This window comes from Caloenas nicobarica, chromosome 6 (assembly GCF_036013445.1).
Source record: "Caloenas nicobarica isolate bCalNic1 chromosome 6, bCalNic1.hap1, whole genome shotgun sequence".
NCBI classification, from domain to species: domain Eukaryota; kingdom Metazoa; phylum Chordata; class Aves; order Columbiformes; family Columbidae; genus Caloenas; species Caloenas nicobarica.
The window spans coordinates 4,369,281-4,390,075 of NC_088250.1; the positions used below are offsets into that span (position 1 = coordinate 4,369,281).

The following is a 20,795-nucleotide window of genomic DNA, read 5'->3' on the forward strand; positions in this document are numbered from 1 at the left end:
AAGCCTGACTGATTTTCAGGGCAGCCTGTGTGCTTCTGCATAACCTCGATTTACTATATACCCCGTTTGTACGTTGCACCACGTGGAGATGAACGAGATCATCACGGAGGGGTGGCTCGGACCAAATCCAGGCAATAACACACAGCCGACATTATCACAGCGTTAATAAAGAAACTCACAGTTTGTAGTTCAGCCTTACTATGGAGAATCAGGGAAAGCCCAGGGCTGGGCAGCTCCCAACCATCCCAGTGCCCGATAACATTCACTAACACAAGACACCTCTTCCCCAAACTGCTGTGACTTTCCATGCTGTGGCAGAGAAGGACACCTTGTTCCCTTCCTGGATGTCCTGGCGAAACATCCTGGCACACAGGTGGCTCCTGGCCAAGGTTCACCACAGACGGAACAAGAATGAAACTCTGACAAAGTGATAAATGGGACGTTAGTGTTGGTCATGAACCACAAACCCACCCTTCGTACATCCAAGGGTGAGACTGAAGCAGGCTTTAGTGGTCAAAGTGAAAACAGCGGTAAGATTTTTTTTAGATATGTGAACAGAAATTAAAAAAGAAATCTGGGATTCTATCCACCTCTGCTTTTAAGTTAGCTTCAAAAGGCTTTTCTTTCTCCTTCTGTCAGTCCTAGCAATTGTATCACTAAGGTGTTTACATAACTTTGTGGCTGAGTACAATTTTAAATAAATCTTTAAACATGTAACTTTTATACATAAATCTCCCCTGGGGCTCTATTTAGATTTTCCTTCCCCTCTGGATTTCTCTGAACACACCAAACTTTTAAGAACATTAATATTCTTTGGGCCTATTCGGACAGAGCCATCTCCTGCCCACACTGTAGACAGAGCTTGTTATCAACAGCTCTTATGCTTAATTAGCTGTAAACAAATAATTATCCGATTGTGCGCAAACCATTTCTTACCACGCTGCAGGGTGGGGTTTGGCCCTCAGTGTTCAGCTCCTGCACACTCAGCCTTTTCTTTTACAGGTGTGCAGATATTGGCAGGTACACATACTTGGTGCACACTCTTCTTTCAGATCCTTATAGAACACAGATATGAAAAAAAAAGTCTTTGTAGAGCTAAATCAATATAGTTATATGAGCAGAAAGAAGATCCAAGGTGAACTAACAGTGTCATCATGAATTGAAACTGAGAATCACCTTGCTTTGCAAGTCTCTCTCACAATTCGTTTGTCTGTTATTTCAACTTTAAATTAGGTTCAAGTTAAACTTCTGCAAGAATCTGATTTTATACAGATTGTAAACAGATTTTTTTATATTGTATTTTTTAAAATTCTGCTGCAGTTCCCAAGAATGTTTGTTAGTTTGCTTTCCCTTTATTCACCAACATTGTACCACTGAGGCTTGCCAGTGAAAGTGGTTTTATTGATTTTCATTATCCAAGCTGGGAGAAATGCAAAATATAAACAGCAGGAATTATGACCTTTTTTGCCTGTAGTAATTGGAGGTTTTACTGGCAACAACATTCAGTAAGTAGCAAACAAATACATTTTACTGTGTTAACAGAAAAAAAGTTTGAAAATCACAAATCAGATCTCCAGGGATTATGAGATTGATTTAAATGTTAAAGTGCTTTTCTCTTTTCTCTTCTTTTCCCTTCTCTTCTCTTCTCTTCTCTTCTCTTCTCTTCTCTTCTCTTCTACCTCTCCTCTCCTCTCCTCTCTCTCTTCTCTTATTTTCTTTCTCCTTTTTCCTTCCCTTTTCTCTTTCTCTTTCCTTTTCCCTTTCCCTTTCCTTTTCCCTTTCCCTTTCTCTTTCCCTTTCCCTTCCCTTCCCTTCCCTTCTTTTTTATTTGGTTCAATTTATCCCCAAATCCATTCCAGTCTGAAGCCCAGGAACAAAACATACCTGTAATAATAACCTCTTAATGCACTTTTAGGACTTTTGGAATGCACCTCAACTCGGATTGCCTGTATTACTTTTACATGATTTATTAATGGTAGAAAAGAGGCTGAGCCAGTCGTGCTCCAAGAGCATCTTCCTTGGCAGCCCTGGCTACTGGTGTCAAATAGTGAAATGCCTAACGGGTGATAGTGTAGGAAACAGGCACTGCCCAGAGCCAAAAATTAAAGGTCAAAACTTGTGTTATCTTGTTAGCAGCAAAACTAGGAAAAGCTCCTTTGTGTTTTTAGGCAAGTTGCTTAACCAGTCCATGTCTGCTGGCACAATGCTTGCGAATCTTCACTGACATTTGCCAGCTGTTTTGGGATCTTTAGATAAAACCTCATAGAGATAAAAGCAAAGCTTGTATCTGGTCAGCGCCTTGTGTTGTGGCTGTAGAGTTTCTGATTTGGCAGTTTGGTAGTTTTCTACGAGACTGAGGAGCTGAAACGGCTCACGGAGATATCCAAGAAGCATCAGGTGGGAAAGGGCGATGGGAGGGAGGGGAGATAACAGGTAGTATCCTCCAGTGACAATGAGCAGTTAACTCTGCTCATCCCCTCTCATGAAACTGATACATGAATGTTATGAATATTATCACATGATACGGATGTGTATTTGTGTCTGAAACTCTTAGAACCAGGCTGCCTGCCAAGCGCTGTAAGCTGGTACAAACCAAAAGAAAAAGGCTGCTGTGTTGCTGTCCGTGCCCTCCCTCGGGCCAGCACAGGCTTTAAACCCCATTATGGAACCGAGCCCTGATTTCTCCCGATTTTCTGGTTTCTGCAGAACTGATTTGGCTGAAAGCTAATCTGGCAAAAAAATTAATTTCCACAGCATCTCATTGCACAGACCTACAAGTGTGCGTGCTGGCACACGAACAGGAATGGATGGGGACAAACAGCTGGGCAGGAGGGAGGCGAAGTCGAGCTTTGGGGGGCAAAGCCAGTTTATGCTGCTTACAGCATTAGCTGCATGATGATCTCCTTAGAATGAGACATGGTTTCAATTTCTGTAAAAGATCCCAGTTGGCAGCCCTTCTTCATGCACAATAGTACAGTAAAAACAAGACCTCATGATTAGTCAGTTTTAAAAGTTGCTCTATTTTACTCTAAGTAAGCTTAAAGTGGGCATAAGGATGATATTGATGACCTGGTTCTCAGAAGTTTTGTGCGCCCGACAAGAAGAGGTGTATGTGACTCTGCAGATGCTTTGGGGCTTGGAAACCTTCAGTTCTGAAAGATTCACAGGGTATTTTTTTCCAGGAAAGTATTTTTTTTTGTCATAATTCCTGCTGATCCTATGCAGGAGCAAATGATGCTGAGATCTGATAAGTAAAAATTACCTCCAGCTCTCTGGAAATATCACGGCCAGCTCTCTGGTAAAGCAAAGGTTTATTTTCAGAAAGTTGTGCAGATGAAGTCCTAGAGATAGCTACAGGTAAAACCTTGATATGTAGGTGTTAATTGTTACCAGCTGGCTTCAAAGGCTTTCAGAATGTTTCAGTGTAAACAAACATGCAGTGCACCCAGAACACAATAATGTCTTATTTGCAATACCATGCATAACTTTCAAACACACACTGTCAGACAGTAAACACGCTGGTGATTCCTCTCCAAGCTTTCCTCCCTCCCCCTTGTTGGTGTGTGATAACTATTAATAACTACAGCCTCAGTTTCTGTAAGATACTTAGCATGCACATATAAAGAAAACCTTTTATTTTCTTCCTTTCTGAAATAACTTATGGGTCATTATACTGTAACCATATACACTTTGAAACCTGCTGCTTATGCTTCAGTTATGCAGTTGGGGCCAATTTTTAAAAATTTTTTCCACATGTATCAGTTGGTCTAACACAAGACACTATCTCTGTCAACAAACTCCATCCAAATCCAGTTACAGTGCACATCACCTGCACTTTTCAGAAATTGAGGGAAAAAAAGAATAATACCATGTTTTTTTCCTGAAAGTGTCAGACCTTGCTCACAAAGAGAGAGCAAGAAAGGAAGAAGAGGAGCGGAGCGGAGCGGAAAGGAGAGGAGAAGAGGGAAGAGAAGGGAAGAGAAGGGAAGAGAAGGGAAGAGAAAAGAGAAGAGAAAAGAGAAGAGAAGAGAGAAGAGAAGAGAAGAGGTCATTTTTTTCTGATTCAAAGCATGTGGGGTGCACATTTGTGCACTTGCACATGCAAATGCATGTACATACCCAGGGAAAGTAGTTCTATATGTGGCTTAATAGATTATTTTCCCGTGATTTCTCTGAAAATCAGTGGGCTGGTGGCAGACACGTCTGGATTTGAAAAGGAAAGGAGGAATTGTTGACCGGTGCAGCGGTTCTACACTCCACCTGTGCCTGCTCCGTCAGAACCAGGATAAACTTTTCTCTCGCTGTAGTTTATATGGCTCTATCCCCATCTTGTCCCAAAAGTTCACTATTAACTTTAATCTCCAGCTTGGGCTGTCTTGGCCCACATCCACTGCAACCTCCCTGGTACTATCATTTGGTTATGTGATACAGCACAGGGTGTGGGCTGCCTAATCTGGGTTGGTGGGGCATTTATCTTTAATAAAAAAAAAGTCCCGTTGTGCTGTATGATGTCATGCTGTGGTTTAGAGGTATTTTTATATTGCCTTTGCTTTGTGGGGATTTTCAATTTTACACATCTCTGTTTGTAGATCGATCTGTTATGATTGTATCGAGCTGTCTCATGTATTTGCACCATGTTGTATGCGATCTGGTAGTAGGTAAGATGCAAAAGGCACTAGTTGGTATCATGTGGGCCAGAAAAATCTGTTTTGCAGAGCGACGGGTGTTTGGAGAGTGCTGCAGAGCCGGATATCCCATTGTGCAGGTTGTGTGGCTTTGCCACACCACGTGTTGAAAGGTTTGGGCTGTTGCTGTATTGGGCTGATGCGTTTCTGTGCGTTTGCTGCACGGTGCACAGTGCGCGGTTGTGCCTGCACGTTGCGGTGTGCTGTGGCAAGGGGTGCGTGAGGTCTCGTGTCACTGTCAGGGTAGGTCAGGGGTGGGCAGCACGTTGCTGCGTGTCACTCCTTGGCAGCGCAAAGGCCGCGCAGTGGGTCAGGTCGTTGCCCCACGGTGCAGCTTGCTGTGCATTACTTCCCTCTGGCTGTGCTGAGCGTGACAACGGGCCTGCTCTGGGTGTGCGTGCCCGGGGCTCTGCCAGGAGCTGGGCAAGGGGTGCGCTGTGCCTGCAGTGTGCAAACAGCGCTGTGCAGCAGCGTCCCTGTGCAGCGGGGAGGGCTGCTGGCCCGTTAGGGCACACCGGAGCGCCATTCCCCCCAAGAGCCGTGTGCTGCGGCATGATGCTCTGGAAGGGGCTGCTTGGCTCAGTAATAGGACAAGGGGCAATGAATACAAACCAGAACACAGGAGGTTCCACTTAAAGATGAGAAGAAACTTCTTGATGGTGAGGGTGCCAGAGCCTGGCCCAGGCTGCCCAGGGAGGCTGTGGAGTCTCCTTCTCTGCAGACATTCCAACCCGCCTGGACACCTTCCTGTGCAACCTCATCTGGGTGTTCCTGCGCCGGCGGGGGGATTGCACTGGGTGAGCTTCCGAGGTCCCTTCCAGTCCCTGACACTCTGTGATTCTGTGTGATTCCCTGTCGGTCGCGGCCCGCGAGAACGGGACAGAGTTCTGCTGCCGCGTGGGTGCAGCCCGTGTGTCCGTCTCCGCCCGGCGCGGTTGGCACCCGTGCCCAGGCTGCACAGGCCGGGCACGGCCAGGTCTCCGCGGAGCAGCGGGGCGCCGCGGCCCCTTTAAGCGCGGCCCGGCCCGGCCTGCCCGGCTCTGCCGTGCCCCGGGCGAGCGGCGCCGCCGCCGCCCCCGGCCGCTCCCCCGCGCCCCCCGCCGCACGGGGCCGCCCCGCCCGGCCCGGCCCGGCCCGCGCCTCCCCGGAGCGCCGGGCGGAGAGGGGCGGGCACAGCGGCCCGGCGCGGCGGAAGGAGCCGCTCAGCCGCGGCCTCGCTCCCGGCGCTGCCCGCGCCCGCCGAGGCGCAGCCCCCGGGGCTCCGCACGCACCTGCCGGGCCGCCCCCGCCGCGGGGCCGGGGACGCGCACCTGCCGTTGCCGCCGGGCCGCCCGCACCTGCGCCGTGCCCCCGGCCGGGCCGCGCAGCGTTTCTCGGCGGGCGGGGCATGGCGGGGCGCTGAGATGAAAGTGACCGTGTGCTTCGGGCGGACCGGGATCGTGGTGCCCTGCAAGGACGGGCAGCTCCGAGTGCGGGACCTGACCCAGCAGGCCCTGCAGCGCTACCGCAAGGCCCAGGAGAAGGTGGGGGCCGCGCCGGCTGCGGAGCCGGGCGGGGGTGCGGGGAGCGGGCGGGAGCGGCCGGAGCGCGGGGAGGCCGGGGGGAAGGCCGGGGGCGGGCGGGCGGCCGGGCCGCGCTGAGGTGGGGGCCGGGCCCTGCGGCCGCGGGGCCCAGGACACGGCCCTGGGGGCGCCCGTCCCGCGTGGGCCCGCGCTGGGCTCCCCTGCCGGGTGCTCCGTGGCCAGCTGATGCTGGCGGGCCCCAGCGTGGCTTGTTTGATGTGTTCTTGTGCTGCGCGTGGTGACTAACAAACTTGATGCGGGCGCAGACATAACGTGTGTTGTTCTATTAAAGCTCGTGTTTTCTGGCGTCGGCTGCTCTGTGCGGTGCTGTCTGCGTGAGCAGGTGACTTTCTTTACGTGAAAGGAGCGCGAGTTGTTCTTAGGTTGTACCCAATTGAGCGTAAAAATACTTTTTTCTTTTTTTTTCCGAGAGGCAGGTGCTGAAGGCTAGCGGGATACTGTTTAATACTGACAAAAGGCCTAGTGTGGTAAATACTGCTTTGCGACGGAGACTCCAGTTACAAGCCCTGAATTAAGGGCTTGTGGGGTTGTCCAGCCTCCTAAGACACCTGAATAAAAAGTACAGCCAACAGCTTTTGAGGTCTATTCTGTGCCCTGTGCTGGTTTCGTCTGTGCCCAATCAGTTGTTTGATACCCTGAGTGCAAAACTGGTGTTGAAATTCTTCTTCCTGCAGGTTTATTTTGAGAGAAACACAAACAGCTGAGACTGCTCCGTGGTAAAGATTGTGGTGGTCACCATATTAGTCCTTCTGAGCAAGTGTAGCGCTGTAACCTGCCCTATGATATGTAGAGCTCAACAAATATTTTGTATGAAGAGTCTTTCTCCTAATGACTGTTGCACGTGTGTAACAACTGCAGGGTCTTTTATAGAGTTCTTGGTGCTGTTACAGCCAACAGTGAGATCTTTTGCACTGGAGTATGGTTCAGAGTACTAAAATAGGCGTATGGTCTCTGTTTAAGAGTGGAGTTTATCAGAAACAGAATTACTTTTGTCCGAGTTGAACTTAGAAATGTAAAATTTGATTTCAGCTTTGATTTGTGCTTGTGATGAAGTTGGACTTAGTCTCATGGTGATGGCTGAAAGGTGGCCTACAAAGCTTTTGGATAAATACTTCAAATGCCTTTGCTTCTATCCTTTTTTCCAATTCCTCCAGAAAGGAGTAGAAGGGTGTCTGTATTTCTAGGTAAGGCCCTGACTGTTCTAGAAGGCTCAATAAGGAATTTATTTGAGAGAAATTGCAACAACTTGAGAAAGGTTCAGATAAATGCCAGAGATTTAAGATGTACTGCAGCCCAATTAGTTTCTCATTATTTTTGTACCCAACTTCCTAGTTAGGTAATATTTAAAGAAAATTGTTTTTATGCTAAGCAGTCATCCCTATGCCCCCTTCAGCGTGAGGCCAGAATCATCCAGCTGTCTCTGTAGGACAGCCAGAAGCCAGAGTTCATGTTTCTCACCTTGTGTTTCTTGCCTTTGCAAATAAAACTTCTTCTTTTTTTCCTGGCTATTTCCTTATAGAAGTCCTGAGTTTCCCTTTCTGCATCCTAGATGGACAAAGTGAACACAGGTGAATTCATTCAGAACTTGATGGTCACATCAAGTAACGGTGATTCAGTGCTTGTACGAGGGTGCGTAAAGAGGCAGAATGGGGGAAGAAACATAAGGACCTGAAAAATACAGAACAGGTTTTCATTCAAGTCACTGAAAAAAGTTTTATGACTCCTGCACCCTCTCTGCCTTCTGTTCACTGGAAATTTAAACACTTCTCTCGCAGTGCTTGATGAGTTACTTTTCAGTCTACTTAATTTGCAGTGAAAGTAGCCAAAAAGATAAATAGATAAATTTCCTCTTATCTTGTCAAGCATCATTTGGAGTTAGTGCTGTTTCCTGAAGGAAAATTTGAGGTTGGTAAAATAGATCATACAGACGTCAGAAGCCATTCATTTTATCACCTTATGGAGAGTGTTTCTCCCATCTAGATTGTGTGTTTTGCCATTTTGCTTCTCACAGAATGGCTGGGGTTGGAAGGGACATCTATTGATCACCTAGTCTGTCGCCTTGTTCTAAAATTAACTTTCTTTACAGAAATGCAGAATCTTACAGAGAATGGGATTATTCCAAGATAATCAGCAGCTAAAATCTGCTGTGAGGTGTGGGCACATAAACAGGTTTATGTTAAAGATAACTGAAGATTTGTTTTCCTTTTCAAGATATTCAGAATGCTTGGAATACTTCCTGTGGCAGAATGCCGCTGTTGCTGTTGGCATGCGAAGTGTTCTTTATCTCTCTCTTTTTTTTTTGTTCAAGTGTTAAAATCTTTTAAAAGAATGAAGTAGAAAATGGTATTGTTAGTGTACCTAAAGTATTTGGAGAAGGAGGGAAAATTGATACAAGGGATATTTTTCATAGTTGCAGAATGGAAAATGTAGCTCGGATACAAGCTTTGGGGAAATTTTTCTTAGTTATGGTACTGTCAAATACCACAAAAATACGTGTGAGAGCCTCTCTATTTTGGGAGTTATTCTGGAAGCCTCGTTTTGCCATTATACTGCAGTCACTTGTCTAGTAAAGGGGAAGCTATGAGATTAGAATATGAATTCATATATATTGTAGAATATTTGAATTTCCGTCTGTAACAACAGCAAAAGTTTTAATTGGTTTAAAGTACTCAGCTCTTATTTATACTTGTTATGAAAGAAAAGTTGGTGCAGTAAATAACCGAGTGTCTCGTTTCTGTGAGACTTTTGGTAAATAGCTGAGAACTCTGCAGGCAGTCGCTGTGTTTTCTTAGCAAGTTGGATTTGGTTTCTTGACTGGGCTGTGTTGGCAAGGTTTGCTCGTGAAGGCTTGATTGCTCCGTTAACTAAAACAAAATACTGGGGCATTGTTTCAGCTGAAAATTCAGACAGTGATTATTTTTTGATGGTGCTGAGCTTAGCAGTGGGTTTTGGAGGTACCATTTCAGTTCTGAATGGGCAGATCTTGTCTGATCCACTGGAGGATGCAAATAACTCCCTGGATTTATGAACTATTGTTTCTGTTACAGCATCAACGGAGATTTCTGTCATCTCAGATTTAATTATGTGAATAGTCTTAGACGTTTAAGAAAACATTTTGTTGGTCAGCTGCATCGTGAGAATTGCAAATAAATTTTCAGGCAAGTGACTGTCATCTCAGAAAGTCACTCGAGTTTCACCGAAATGAAGTTTGGTGAAACTTCTTTGTGACTCAGTACCTGCTTTTGCTGCTCTTCAGTAATGTGTGAAGAGCTTCCTGGGTAGACACAGTAGGATTCACGATTCCTTATTGTCAGCCCAGTCCCTTCGTATTTCTTGTAACCTGGTATTTTTGCTGCCTTGGGGAGCACTTGTATGTTATCTGTTGTATTTAGGATTCTTTGCTTGAGTGAGAGCAGATGTACTGCAAAACACTTGAGCTGCTGTGCTCTTGTTACAGTGTTTGCTTCTCTGTGGCTATAAGGCATTGCCCTTGCATGCAACACAAGGTACCTGGCTGATTGTTTTCCAGTGAATTGTGAGATTGGTGTTGTCTGGGTTTGCGTGGTCCTACTGAAAGCAATTCTTCAATGCATATAGGGCTAAACGCACCATTGTACTTGAACTTCTCCCCTTTGAAATGCTGCTCCCCCCAAGTAGGAGGCAGTACTTGAATGACCAGCTTTGTAGTGAAGTCCTTGGTTCAGCTGGAGATGCTAGTTCGCTAACTCAAAGTCCTTCAGTGCTCTCGGTACAGAAAGGGCTGTACACTCAGGGAAAAGAATGGCTGTGAGACTAGCAAGTGCAATCCACAGTGACTTTTCTTTAAGCTGCAGTGATGCTTTTCACAGGAAAAATGTATAGAAACCATCTTGCTGCTCCAGATGTTCTTTATCTCTCTGGAGGAGCCAGAGATGGGGAGATGGTGTTTATCAGCTGTGGATCAATTTATTCACGTTTGCATGCATGGCATTTACCTGGGGGACTTGCTTGAAGTGACTCCTTTGTCTTAAGTCTTATTCACAGAAGTCAGTTGAATGGATGGGACATGGAAGCCATGTAGCAAAATGAGTAAGCACTGCAATTTGTCATTTAAATATCAGTTTAAAATTTGTCATTTTAAGCACAGTTGAATTCTTGAGTGGCTCACTTCCACAGTCTTTGTGGGCTTCCCTTTGGGAATGCTGACACAGACCATTGAGTATTAGTTACCGGGGCTTGATCTCCAGTTGTTATGGGCATTATTGTGTGGTTCCACTGATGAGGATGTACAGAAGGTTGATTCTGGAGTGGTAATGGTAATTTTAATTGGCAGTCAGACTTAGTAGGAAGCAATAATACAGTGACTGGGTTCACTCAAGAACGGTGCATTTTCTATTAGAGCAAAAATAGTGGGTTATTTGGGTTTTATTGGCGATCTTCTGCAAATTAGATGCATTTAAAGAGCTAGCATTGCATGTTGACTCTCTGTATCAGTTGCTAATTCCTGCTAATAAAATACTTTTCCCCTTTCTTTCTGTTCTTGCTTGCTCCACAACATGACAAATAGTTTTCTGAAGTTATGTATTGCTATTGTAAATCAGCCAGAGAGCAGAAGGAGGACTAAATGTTCTTGTACTTCCTCTAAAAACACTGGGGATAGGAAAAATGACAATTTACTTTGACTCCAAACTCTGTTTTTGCAAACATTTTTTGTAAGCATAACAGATTTCTTCAGAAGATATATGTGGAAAGTTTTGAAATATATCCTTTGAACATTTTTCTGTTTGGGGTAAATTGTAAGTATTTAGTCCTTTATAAAGGCAGAGTAATACAGTTGTATGTCACTTTTGTCTTGGACCTGGTCTCTAGTTTTGATGTGTCTTTTTTTGAATCTATACCAGTTTGTGTTGGGAAGTTTATTTTGTGCTCTAATGGGGATGGGGTTAATGCACAGTCTTTGTTATAGCAAAACAATTCTAAGCTCTGTTTTTCAGTCTTTTTTTTTTTTTCCTAGGAAATGTTTTAACTATTAATTCCCATATTTGTCTTAGTATTGCTCAATCAGCTACAGCATGTTAGTGAGCTTTTACATTGTCTTGGAAACCGATGTATTTTAATGAACAGTTTAATTATCACTTCTGCATTCAGCCTTCAGCTTTGTCCACTGTGTTATCCTACTCAAAAAGGGGAATACAGCTTGGCACACAGTTTTTTCCATTACTGTTGTATGAGTTTATGGGTAACTGACTCATATATAGGAAGATAGGCCACGTAAGTGTGTGTGTGTGTGGTAGGGAGGGATAAGGGAAAGGAGACAATTTTAGAAAATAACACTGGTGCTGGTGTGGCTTTTATTTTTTTTCTTTGACTAATTGGCCCCTCTGTTCATCTTTCTTCCCTAAAACCCTAGAAGACCTTCAGATTGTTATAGAAGATACTATCTCATTCTCATCAATCCATCAACAGCTGAGCTGATCTCCATTGGCAAACCTGAATATCCAAGTTATAGGTTTTCTGAGCGGAGAAAAAATTATGTTGTATAATCATCTCCTGTTTATTTGGGTGTCAACTAAGATTAGTTCCAGCTCCAAAGAGGTCAGAATCCAGCCTATCAGTCTTTGGACCTTTGAAGGACAGACAAGTCATAAATCCTCATGGGTTAATCCCCTGTACTTGGTGGAGTTGTCCTGTGTCTGAATTCTGGAATGGACCTTGAGCACCCACCTGTAGACCATCCTGCAGGTGAGGATTCTTTCTTTTAATTTGGGCATGGATTTATACCTGCCCATTACTTGTGAAAGGTGGTGGTAAAGTAGTTGAAGTTTTCCCATTTCCGTGAAAGCCACCTTTGCAAGGATCTGTCCTTCCACTGAGTAGATGGGTGATCTTCAGCTGCTACAGAAGGGAACTGCTTGAAAATCTGCATGTACCTGCTCTGCAGCTCTTCTCTTGGCTGGTGTGCATGTGGGGCAGGCAGACTTAAATTAAATTCGTCTGTATAAATTTTGGTGGTGTCCATATAGAGGCAGCTCCTTATTTATGCTTCTTCTCAAACTAGATGTTTTGAAGGCAGATAGCCTTTTTTTGTTTTTGTTGTTAGTCTTGCAATGCTATTTGCATTGCAAATAGTGATAGGGCTGGATTTTAACATAGCAGGTTTGGGGTATAATTGTACCATTTTTCTGTGTTTTTAAGGAGTCTAACTACTACTGAATGTGGGTACCATTCACTTTAGTTTCTGTATGTCACGTATTTTTTGTCGAATGCAGTTCTTAGCGGTGCAGTTTACCTGCTGTAACCTTTGCCTAAACTATGATAATTTTTTTAATTACTCATTTGGTGATGAATTTGAATAGTATTTTGAGTGTTACAAAGCTTTGCTCTGACATCTTGTGCTAGCCAACTTTTTGCATTTCTGAGCACAAGCCAGAAAGAGAAACCAGACCGCAAACCTTAGCCTTAAGACTTTGTTGTTAGTGGAAGTGTTGGCTGTACGCTGATTTGGATACAGGCCTTTTGTAAGGAATGAGTTTTATGAATAAGGAAGATAATGTGTGACCTGGATCTCAACTAACTTTTTTTCTCCAAAGCTTCTCAGAGTTGCGTGTGCTGTCTAACCCTGCAGCTCCTGCCTGGGCTCCGTTGCAGAGTGTCTTTCTATGGATCCCTGGTTGAGCAGCTATTAATTCTCATTCTGCCAGCCATCACCTTTTCTGAACTAGTTCAGTAAGGATTTTGATGGAAGGTTCTCATCTCGGGGTTTTTATTGGATTTATCCTGGATGCTGTGCACCACAAAGGTGGGACAAAAATACAGGAGTGCAGAAGCAGGGGAAGCAACAGACAAGGCTACTTGTGACAGTGTGTCTGTAACTCTTCTGAAAGTAGAAGTAATTCAAGGGTTCTACAAATCTGATCAAGGTGAAATTGCTGTTTTGCACCAGTTTAAGCCTTGAAAGGCTTAGTCATAACTTCTCCCTTTCCCAGGTAGTGAGGCCTATAGAACTGTGTAATGAAAACTGTTCCTCAGCCTGTCCAGGCCAAAACCAAGTTCCTCTGGTGATGTTTTAGCCTGTGTCATACTTTGTTGTCAGTAAATGGGATGATAATACTACATCTCACCTCTACATTTTTTAACTGAAACAAGCTTCAGCTTTTAAAATAAATAATCATGATGTCTTCCATTTACTACTTTAAAGAAGTTATTAATTATGTTACTTTATACTTGAACTGTGAGTTAGTCTACATGAAAGCCTGTACGGAAACCAGACGTCATACAGGAAGGGTTTTTTGCTGAGTAAAGACTCGGAGGGCTTGCATTTAGGAAAAAAATGAGTATTTTTAAGACTTGCAGGAAAAAATGAGGCAAATACCTTATTGCATCAATCAAATGTCGGTATATAGTAAGCTCTATGAAAATGCGGTTTACCTCCAAACCACATTCCTTCCGTTCACATTGAGTTAAAAAGTTGTTGTCTATACCAATGATTTTTTTTCTTATAAAATAATTGGCTACAGTGAGGGGTTGTCAGCAATCTATTGGATTATTTTTGCAAGCTGATTTATTTCATACTGAGTAAGGACTTCTAAATTTGAGGAAATACCTGGCCTGCTCTAGTGTGCCCAAGACGTGGCATACTTGGCTTTGACTCGTTGACTTAAATTGCATTTTCTTCAGGTTACTCGCTCTACTGAGATTTTCTGTAGAAGTTGTCTTTGTCATTTCTTCTGGGTTGTCCCTCTCCTCCCCCTTCCCATTCTGTAGGACAGATTACGACAGTGTACTAGCATCAAATTTACTATATCGGCTTATTTTTGAGAAGTTTCTAGCAGTTGCCTCATTTAACATAGATGGCATATGTGTTTCTTGGCTGATGTTGGAAATTTGGCCGTCCTCTCTGCTTCTGGAAGCTCAACCTGTTCTTTGTCTAGATTGCTCCTTTGAATTGAATCTTCCCGTGTCTTGTGTGGGGTAGAAAGACTTGCTGAGATTTTTCAAGGACTGAAGGGAGTTAATATGCTCAACTCACAGCATTAGGCCTATTTGAAAAATCCATCTGCTGCCAATTCACAATTAATTTTCCCCTGCTGACTGTAATGAATGTATTCTGAACAACTGTTTCAGGAGTTCCTGGCATTATAAGCTGCAAAAAAAAACCCCTCTCTGAAGAGCTGGAAACCTGAAGTTGTGTTGGGCAACAAAAAGGAGAAGGTTCATTGACATTTTGACATTGTGCATAGTGAAAGACCAACATTTATATGGTAGTGGTCATGACGCAGGGTTTGCCTGGAGTGCTGTGAAAAAGGAAGATAGATTTTTATCTTGGGGAGAAAAAGGTAGGTATTTGTATATAAAAAACCAAAAAAACCCAACCAACCAAAAAAACCCAAAAAAAACAAAAAGCAAAAAAACCAACAAAAAAACCCCCCTAACACTGGGGTCTGTCCTGTCAATGATAAATGATGACTCCTCTATGTTAGGCAAGAAGATTAGCACTTGAAAATCCAGGCAGTTCTTCTGCTTTAATGTTTCAGGAGCAGTTACGTGGATGGCTCTGATTCAGCTGCTGACTGATGGGAGATCTAACTTTTACCTGGAAAGCCCTCATAGAAACCACTCCACTGGCTTTACAAATAGAAAAATTAAGAATTTTTTGTACTCGGTACTCAGCTCAGAAAGGCTTGGAAGAAAACTCATGGCCTGTGCATTTTGAATATATTACTTCTGAGGGTTTTTTCCTGCTTATGATTATTGTTGTGTTCAATCTAATTACTTTTCAAAACTGTCAACAGGACAAAATTGCTCTAAACTCTTACTCTTTTCACTTACACTTTCACTTGAAGTAGGATGGATCAGATGGGAATCTGCCAATGCTGACCCCTTAATCCGTGAGTCTGGAAAAATGTTGATTTAGGCCATCTTCATTTATATTTGGCTTTGTGTGTGGTGGAGGAGTAATTGCAGTGAGTCAAACTGGAAGGAGTAGATGATTTGCTTTTGTACATGCAGTGTGTTTTTTTTTCTTATTAGATCTTTGATGTAGCATTAAAATGTGCTAAAGTTGGATTGTGTCATTCTTCTCCACATCCCAGCTCTCTGCCAGCTGTACTTTTAATGTTGGTGATTGTTTGTTTGTTTGTTTGTTTTACTGCAACAGCATTCACTGCCATTTAACTCTTAATAGAGGCTGAATATCCACTTGGGTTGCAGTTTTTTTATATATAATGAATTTTGCAGTTATGTATGTTGCCATCGTTTTCTTTCTTGTCTGGAAATATTCATTGCTATCATTATTTTATTAAATAAACCATATTCGCAGACACTAGGAAAACACTAGGTAGGTCTTTCGGTAACTTGAGATGTTCCAAGTGTACCATCCATCTGGCAGAGTGCAGACTGTTGGTCTCGGTACGACACAACCGTCTTTTGAATTTAGCGAGAGTGGACGAGTCTGAGTTATTGTTCATACTGCAGTTCATTAAAGGCTGTAGACATGAAATGAGCATCTCACTAAATGGAAGTCTTGGTCAACCTCTGACTCGTGCCTTAAGGGTTTGAGAATAGACAATATGAAAAAAATACCAGCTTTTTTTCCAGATGGCTGAATGCTTGTTGTCTCTTTATGTTTAGCTGTCACTCAGATGTGAATGCTGTGGTGATTATAAGTGTCTTCTATTTTTCTGGATTGAAATGATCCCTTTTATGCATTGTGTGTTTAGAGATTAACTGTTTGTCTTATCAACAGGGATTTTAGAGAAAGAACAACAACAACTTGATGGTCTAGCAAAATCCAGGATATTGGTGTTCATAACAGACTGAACAGTGCAGGTCTTAGCTCCACATACCATATTGCACACAGTACTTGTTTTGAAATAGGATGTAGTGGACTATCAATGTTCCATAAAATGTCATTACTTCAGCTTTGGGACATCTTGTGCGTGATATGTTTTGTACTACTGGTTTTTGTTAGTGAAAAAATGTTTTTCTGCAGTCTGGAGGGGAAAAGAAGTTTGACGGAGGAGGCTTTGTGGGAAGGAGTTTCTTTTGATTGGGAAGAGAAACAAAAGCTAGATTTAGCTTTTGAACTATAAGCGTGAATCACTTTTTACATAATGGTTTTAGATAAATATGTGAGTTAATAGTCAAAGATACAAGCTACAATTTGATGATCAAGCTGTTTAATACTGTTGTAGTCTTGCTAAAGCTCACTTAATGAATTTTCAGGCTTTTTTCTTGTTGCTTTTGTTTTGGAGCCTGACTTGAGAGTTAGTGTAAGAGATCCTGCTAAATAATGGCAGCCGGAGCTGGTGCAGGTTCTGTAGGAGGCCAAATCACTTACCTTATATGACTTTTATACTGGCAAATTCTGATGTTATCGTTTTTTTTCTATTAACGGACAGTGTCTGTTTCCTTACTTATTAGCTATTAAAAAAGAGAATCAGCTGCTTCATTGCATGCGCTGCTTTCCTTTTTCAGGCGCTGCACATAGTGATAAAATGTAGTGAAAACAGATCCAATTACTTTGCTGAAAAGCCTTCAGCATTGTGGGGCTGAACTTGTCAGTGACCGGCTCTTTACTGATCTTTGTGTATGTGAATTGGGAAACTGAGATATAATCAGCTCTGTTAATGAGCAGGTAACTTACACTGGAGCCCAATTGCCAGTACATTGTGATAAAGCGATCCCGTCACCTCCTGAGCATTCTTGGGAATATCTATGTTACTCCCGTTTGCTGTACGCATTTCCAGTAGGTCTTTGTTTAATTTTACAGTGAAATCTTACTTCTGTAGGTGCTTGGCATAATATGCAGAGCCAATGTATGTGAATGCAGTTGTGGAGCCCAAAGAGAATGAATGAGGCAGGTGGCTGAAATGTAAGTTGGTTTCATCTGTATGAGCGATGGATGGCATCAAACTGCAAATGAAAAGGAATGTTGTAGCGGCTTTTCAGAACTGTTGCAGGATATATGCAAATACAGTATTTAATCTGATGTGCTCACCAGCAGTGGTTTTTATTTGAAGTTTAACTGGATTAAAGTTGCGTAAGGCAGGTTTCCATGTGGCCTTCCTGCAAGCTCTGGGAAGAAATTCCTGGTCAGAGAGATTGAGAAAGTTGCTACAAAACAGTAAGTGGAACGTGTGCCTCAGGTGTTGTTTTCCACATTTGAGCTGAATGCTCTATTTACCTGTCTGGTGGCTGTTTTGCAGCAACTTTTATCCTGCTTTTCTTTCAAATCTCTGAAGCCGTTCCTTCTCGACTCTTTTGTGATTCTATTTTCTTGCAGATCCTTGGGGGGAACAGGAGAAGGTGGTTCTTCTTGCCCTTAAGGATAAGGGACAGGGTGGGAGAACCCTTCTGTACACTAGTGGGGTTGAATTTCAATGAAAGAATGAATAATCTCAGTCTCTCCTTCGTTGTCTTCTATCTGGCCAAAATCCAGTTCATGAGATGCGGTTAGGCATATGGCATAAAGTTTTGATGATGTGTTAATTCTGGCATGCGCTGTATTTCCAGTTAGGAGAAGGTGGAAGTTGATCTCAGGAGTGAGAGAATTATCTGTGTTTGGGTTTTATCCAGTTCTATCACTGGGCTCTGCCAACATGATAAGATGTAGAGGTCGTCTGGACTGTTCACCAGGTGTATTTGCTGTATCTCAGAAGTCAAATACTAAAACTTAACAAGATTGCACTGTGAAAATATCAAATTTATTAATATGATACGAAAGGTAAGACATTATATAATAATTCTCATGGTGTAATATTATGCTGGTAAATATTTATTTTACTTTTTTAAACTTCCTGCTGATTTTCTTTCAAACAATAGCCAGAACCAGTGAAGCTGACTAATCTTGATGGAATTAAGCAGTGCTTGCCTGTTATGCTTTTGGAATGTTCTTGACCCTGTCACTTTTGCTACTGAGAGGTAAAGGGAGGAGGGAGGCTGGTTAATGTAGCATTCCATGGGAGAACAAAGCGGCATATAACTGATGTAGTACAAATCTTGCTCCAACACCTGTATGGCTGAAAATCCTTTATTTTCCTCCCTGTGCATCCAGCTGGTTCTTAGTTGATGTTACTTTCTGCCAGCACTTTTTCATTTTTTTTTCTCCTTATAAGGAACTTCTGCCTCAAAGGGACTCTGCTTATGTCATCAAATACTTCTAATGCTTTGGATATGTGAAACTGCCACAACTGTCTCAACATCTTTGTAGCACTGGGGTCACTATTGTCCCTAATGGCTCCACTTTGGAGCCCTGTGACCAAAGGTGCTGAGACTTTCTCTGTCTTCTGAGTGAAGAAAAAGACCTCGATTCTCAGTGGAGAGAACTGATTAGGGCTGATATGATCAGGGGAGAGGATTTTTTTTTCTCCTTCCAAAAAATTTGTAATGTCTTCCTATTTGGGTATACTTCTGTAATCTGCTGCTGTTTTTTCTTACTTAAGGCTTTGTCTAAAGCTGGGTTTATGTTAGAAGGTTTTACAGGATTTCTGCATACCTGATCTTCATTGTATTCTGTTTCGTGGGAGTTCCGAGTCTGCTGTTACTCAATCACATTTGACCCTCCCAGCTGCTTCTGATAAGTCCTGTGTCAGCTGCAAATACATTAATCACTTTATCAATGGAAAGCCCCAACAGTTGTAATAAAATAATCTTAGTTTCTAGATGCTGGGCTGAAGTGGTGGCTGCTTTTATGGTAGATGCTGAGCCGTTTATCATTTTTTTGTTCAAGATCTTCAGTGCTGACTTCGTTACCGAGCTGTGTGAACTTACAGCCAGCCTGTGTTTTTGTTACCTGTAGCTGTATTGAATGGTTTGAATTTAAGGTATCCTCAGTTTTAGTTGGCAAAATAACAATGTTGTTCATGCACTTAACCTGGACCTTGCTTTTGAAATACAGTAGTCTTGTACATACGCCTTTCTTATTTTCCGAAGTTTGTGGTGTGGGTTTTTTTTGTGTGTTGTGTTGTATTTTTCTTTTTTTTTTCCTCTCCTCATTTCTGTGTGAAAAATGGGTGGCAGTTTGAAGGAGTAGCTTTACAGTTCTGCGTGCTCACTTTAAGTTGGATTTTAAGAAATCACGCCTGTGGTCCCTCAGCCCCCCCAGTGTTACCTTCAGATATCAAACAAAAAGCCAGATTCAGACCTAATTAATCATTTGCCAGGTGCCTGTAGCTGTGTAGCAGTTTGCTTAGTAGCATAACAATACTATGAATATTGTAGCCAATACCTGGCACGGAGAACTTGAGATACAAAAGTTAAAGCTTTAAATGTTGTGATTTTACTTAGAGATGTCTTGTTCTGGAGCTGTTGTGTTAAATTACATGGAGTGAGTCTTTTGTGTTTCTACATCGTTGGAGCAATCTAGTCTAATGAGCTAAAGGACATTCTTAGCTTATAACTGGAGATCAGTTTATAGTTGCATTCTTGCATTCATACAGTTACCTTGAGTTCAGAACCTGCATACAGCGCACTCCGGCTTCCACCGAGTTGTTTTGTAAGGTTTTTTTGGTGGTCGTTACAACAGCAGTGTGTGGACATCGTTGTCAAAATGCGTGTCTCCAATTCTCTTTGCCTGTTCTGGTTTTGCATACTTGTTCTTCAGTGAAATATTCTTCTTAAATGTCAACTGTTGGAGTGTAATGTAAAGATGGGCTATGTGATCCCTCTACTGATGTATTCTCTACAGCATATTTTATTCAGATAATATCTAGAGAGTGGTTCTCATTCACATTCAGGTTCAGTATAAAATCAGAATACTCTCATTTTTGAAGGGTCCAGTGCTGCAAATCAAAGTTTGAATGCAATTTAAAATGTTCTGGCTTGCTTTGGTTTCATATATCTGTGCTCTGACTATTGCCTTGTTGGGAATTCCATGCTAGGGAAATCTCTGCAGTTTTTCTTGTTTTCCTCCTCAGACCTAATGTGGGAGATGGGTATTTTTTCCCCTGCATATTCAACTGCCAGGATAAACCAGTTTTCTCTTCTTTCTGCTCTCTAGTGCTAGTGGAGTTCACTAGGTGAGATGAGTAAACTACCTTCCCTGCCTCGTGAAAAATGAGAACACTTGCTCTTTGTTAGTACCTAGTCCTATTAATTTCTCGAAGCATAATCACTTAAAGATGGCTAAAGAACAAGAAAGGGATCGGCTGGAGATTTTTTTTGGACTGCTTAGCATGTTAAATGTAAAGCTGGTAGTGAGCTGTGCTGATGCTTTATTAGTCTCATTCCAAAGACTCAAAAGCAACTGTGCTTTCTGGTTGTTGGCTGTGTCTGCCTTCACTCAGCAGTCCCCTCGACTTCAAAGAAAAACAAGGGAGGGTTTTTCAGCGCTTTCCCAGCTGGGCGACAGTTTTTCTGTCAGTCTGTGGTGCTCCACAGGCCGGTGCATGAATTTTATGGTTGGCTTTGTTTGTTTGTTTTGCTCTTTGCGCTGGGATGCTTAGGAGCCAGCAAGGCAGACGGTGAGCAGACTTCAGCAAACTGCTCATGTGCTGAGATACAACCAGCCCTAGTGACAAAGATAAATCAGCTTCTCTACTCGTGATCT

The 20,795-nt window shown here is 42.8% G+C and overlaps 1 protein-coding gene across 3 annotated transcripts in view; it reads left to right on the forward strand.

The window, feature by feature from the left end:
• Positions 1–5,879: 5,879 nt before the first annotated feature.
• PARD3B (par-3 family cell polarity regulator beta) overlaps positions 5,880–20,795 on the forward strand; it is a 377,310-nt gene continuing 362,394 nt past the window's right edge. The window contains exon 1 of one of the 3 annotated variants that reach the window (XM_065637273.1): positions 5,880–6,208. In XM_065637273.1, coding sequence (XP_065493345.1) covers positions 6,089–6,208 — 120 coding nt within the window. In that variant the 5' untranslated portion in view covers positions 5,880–6,088. The remainder of the gene's footprint in view (positions 6,209–20,795) is intronic. The other 2 variants (XM_065637270.1, XM_065637271.1) reach the window with 2 other exon arrangements.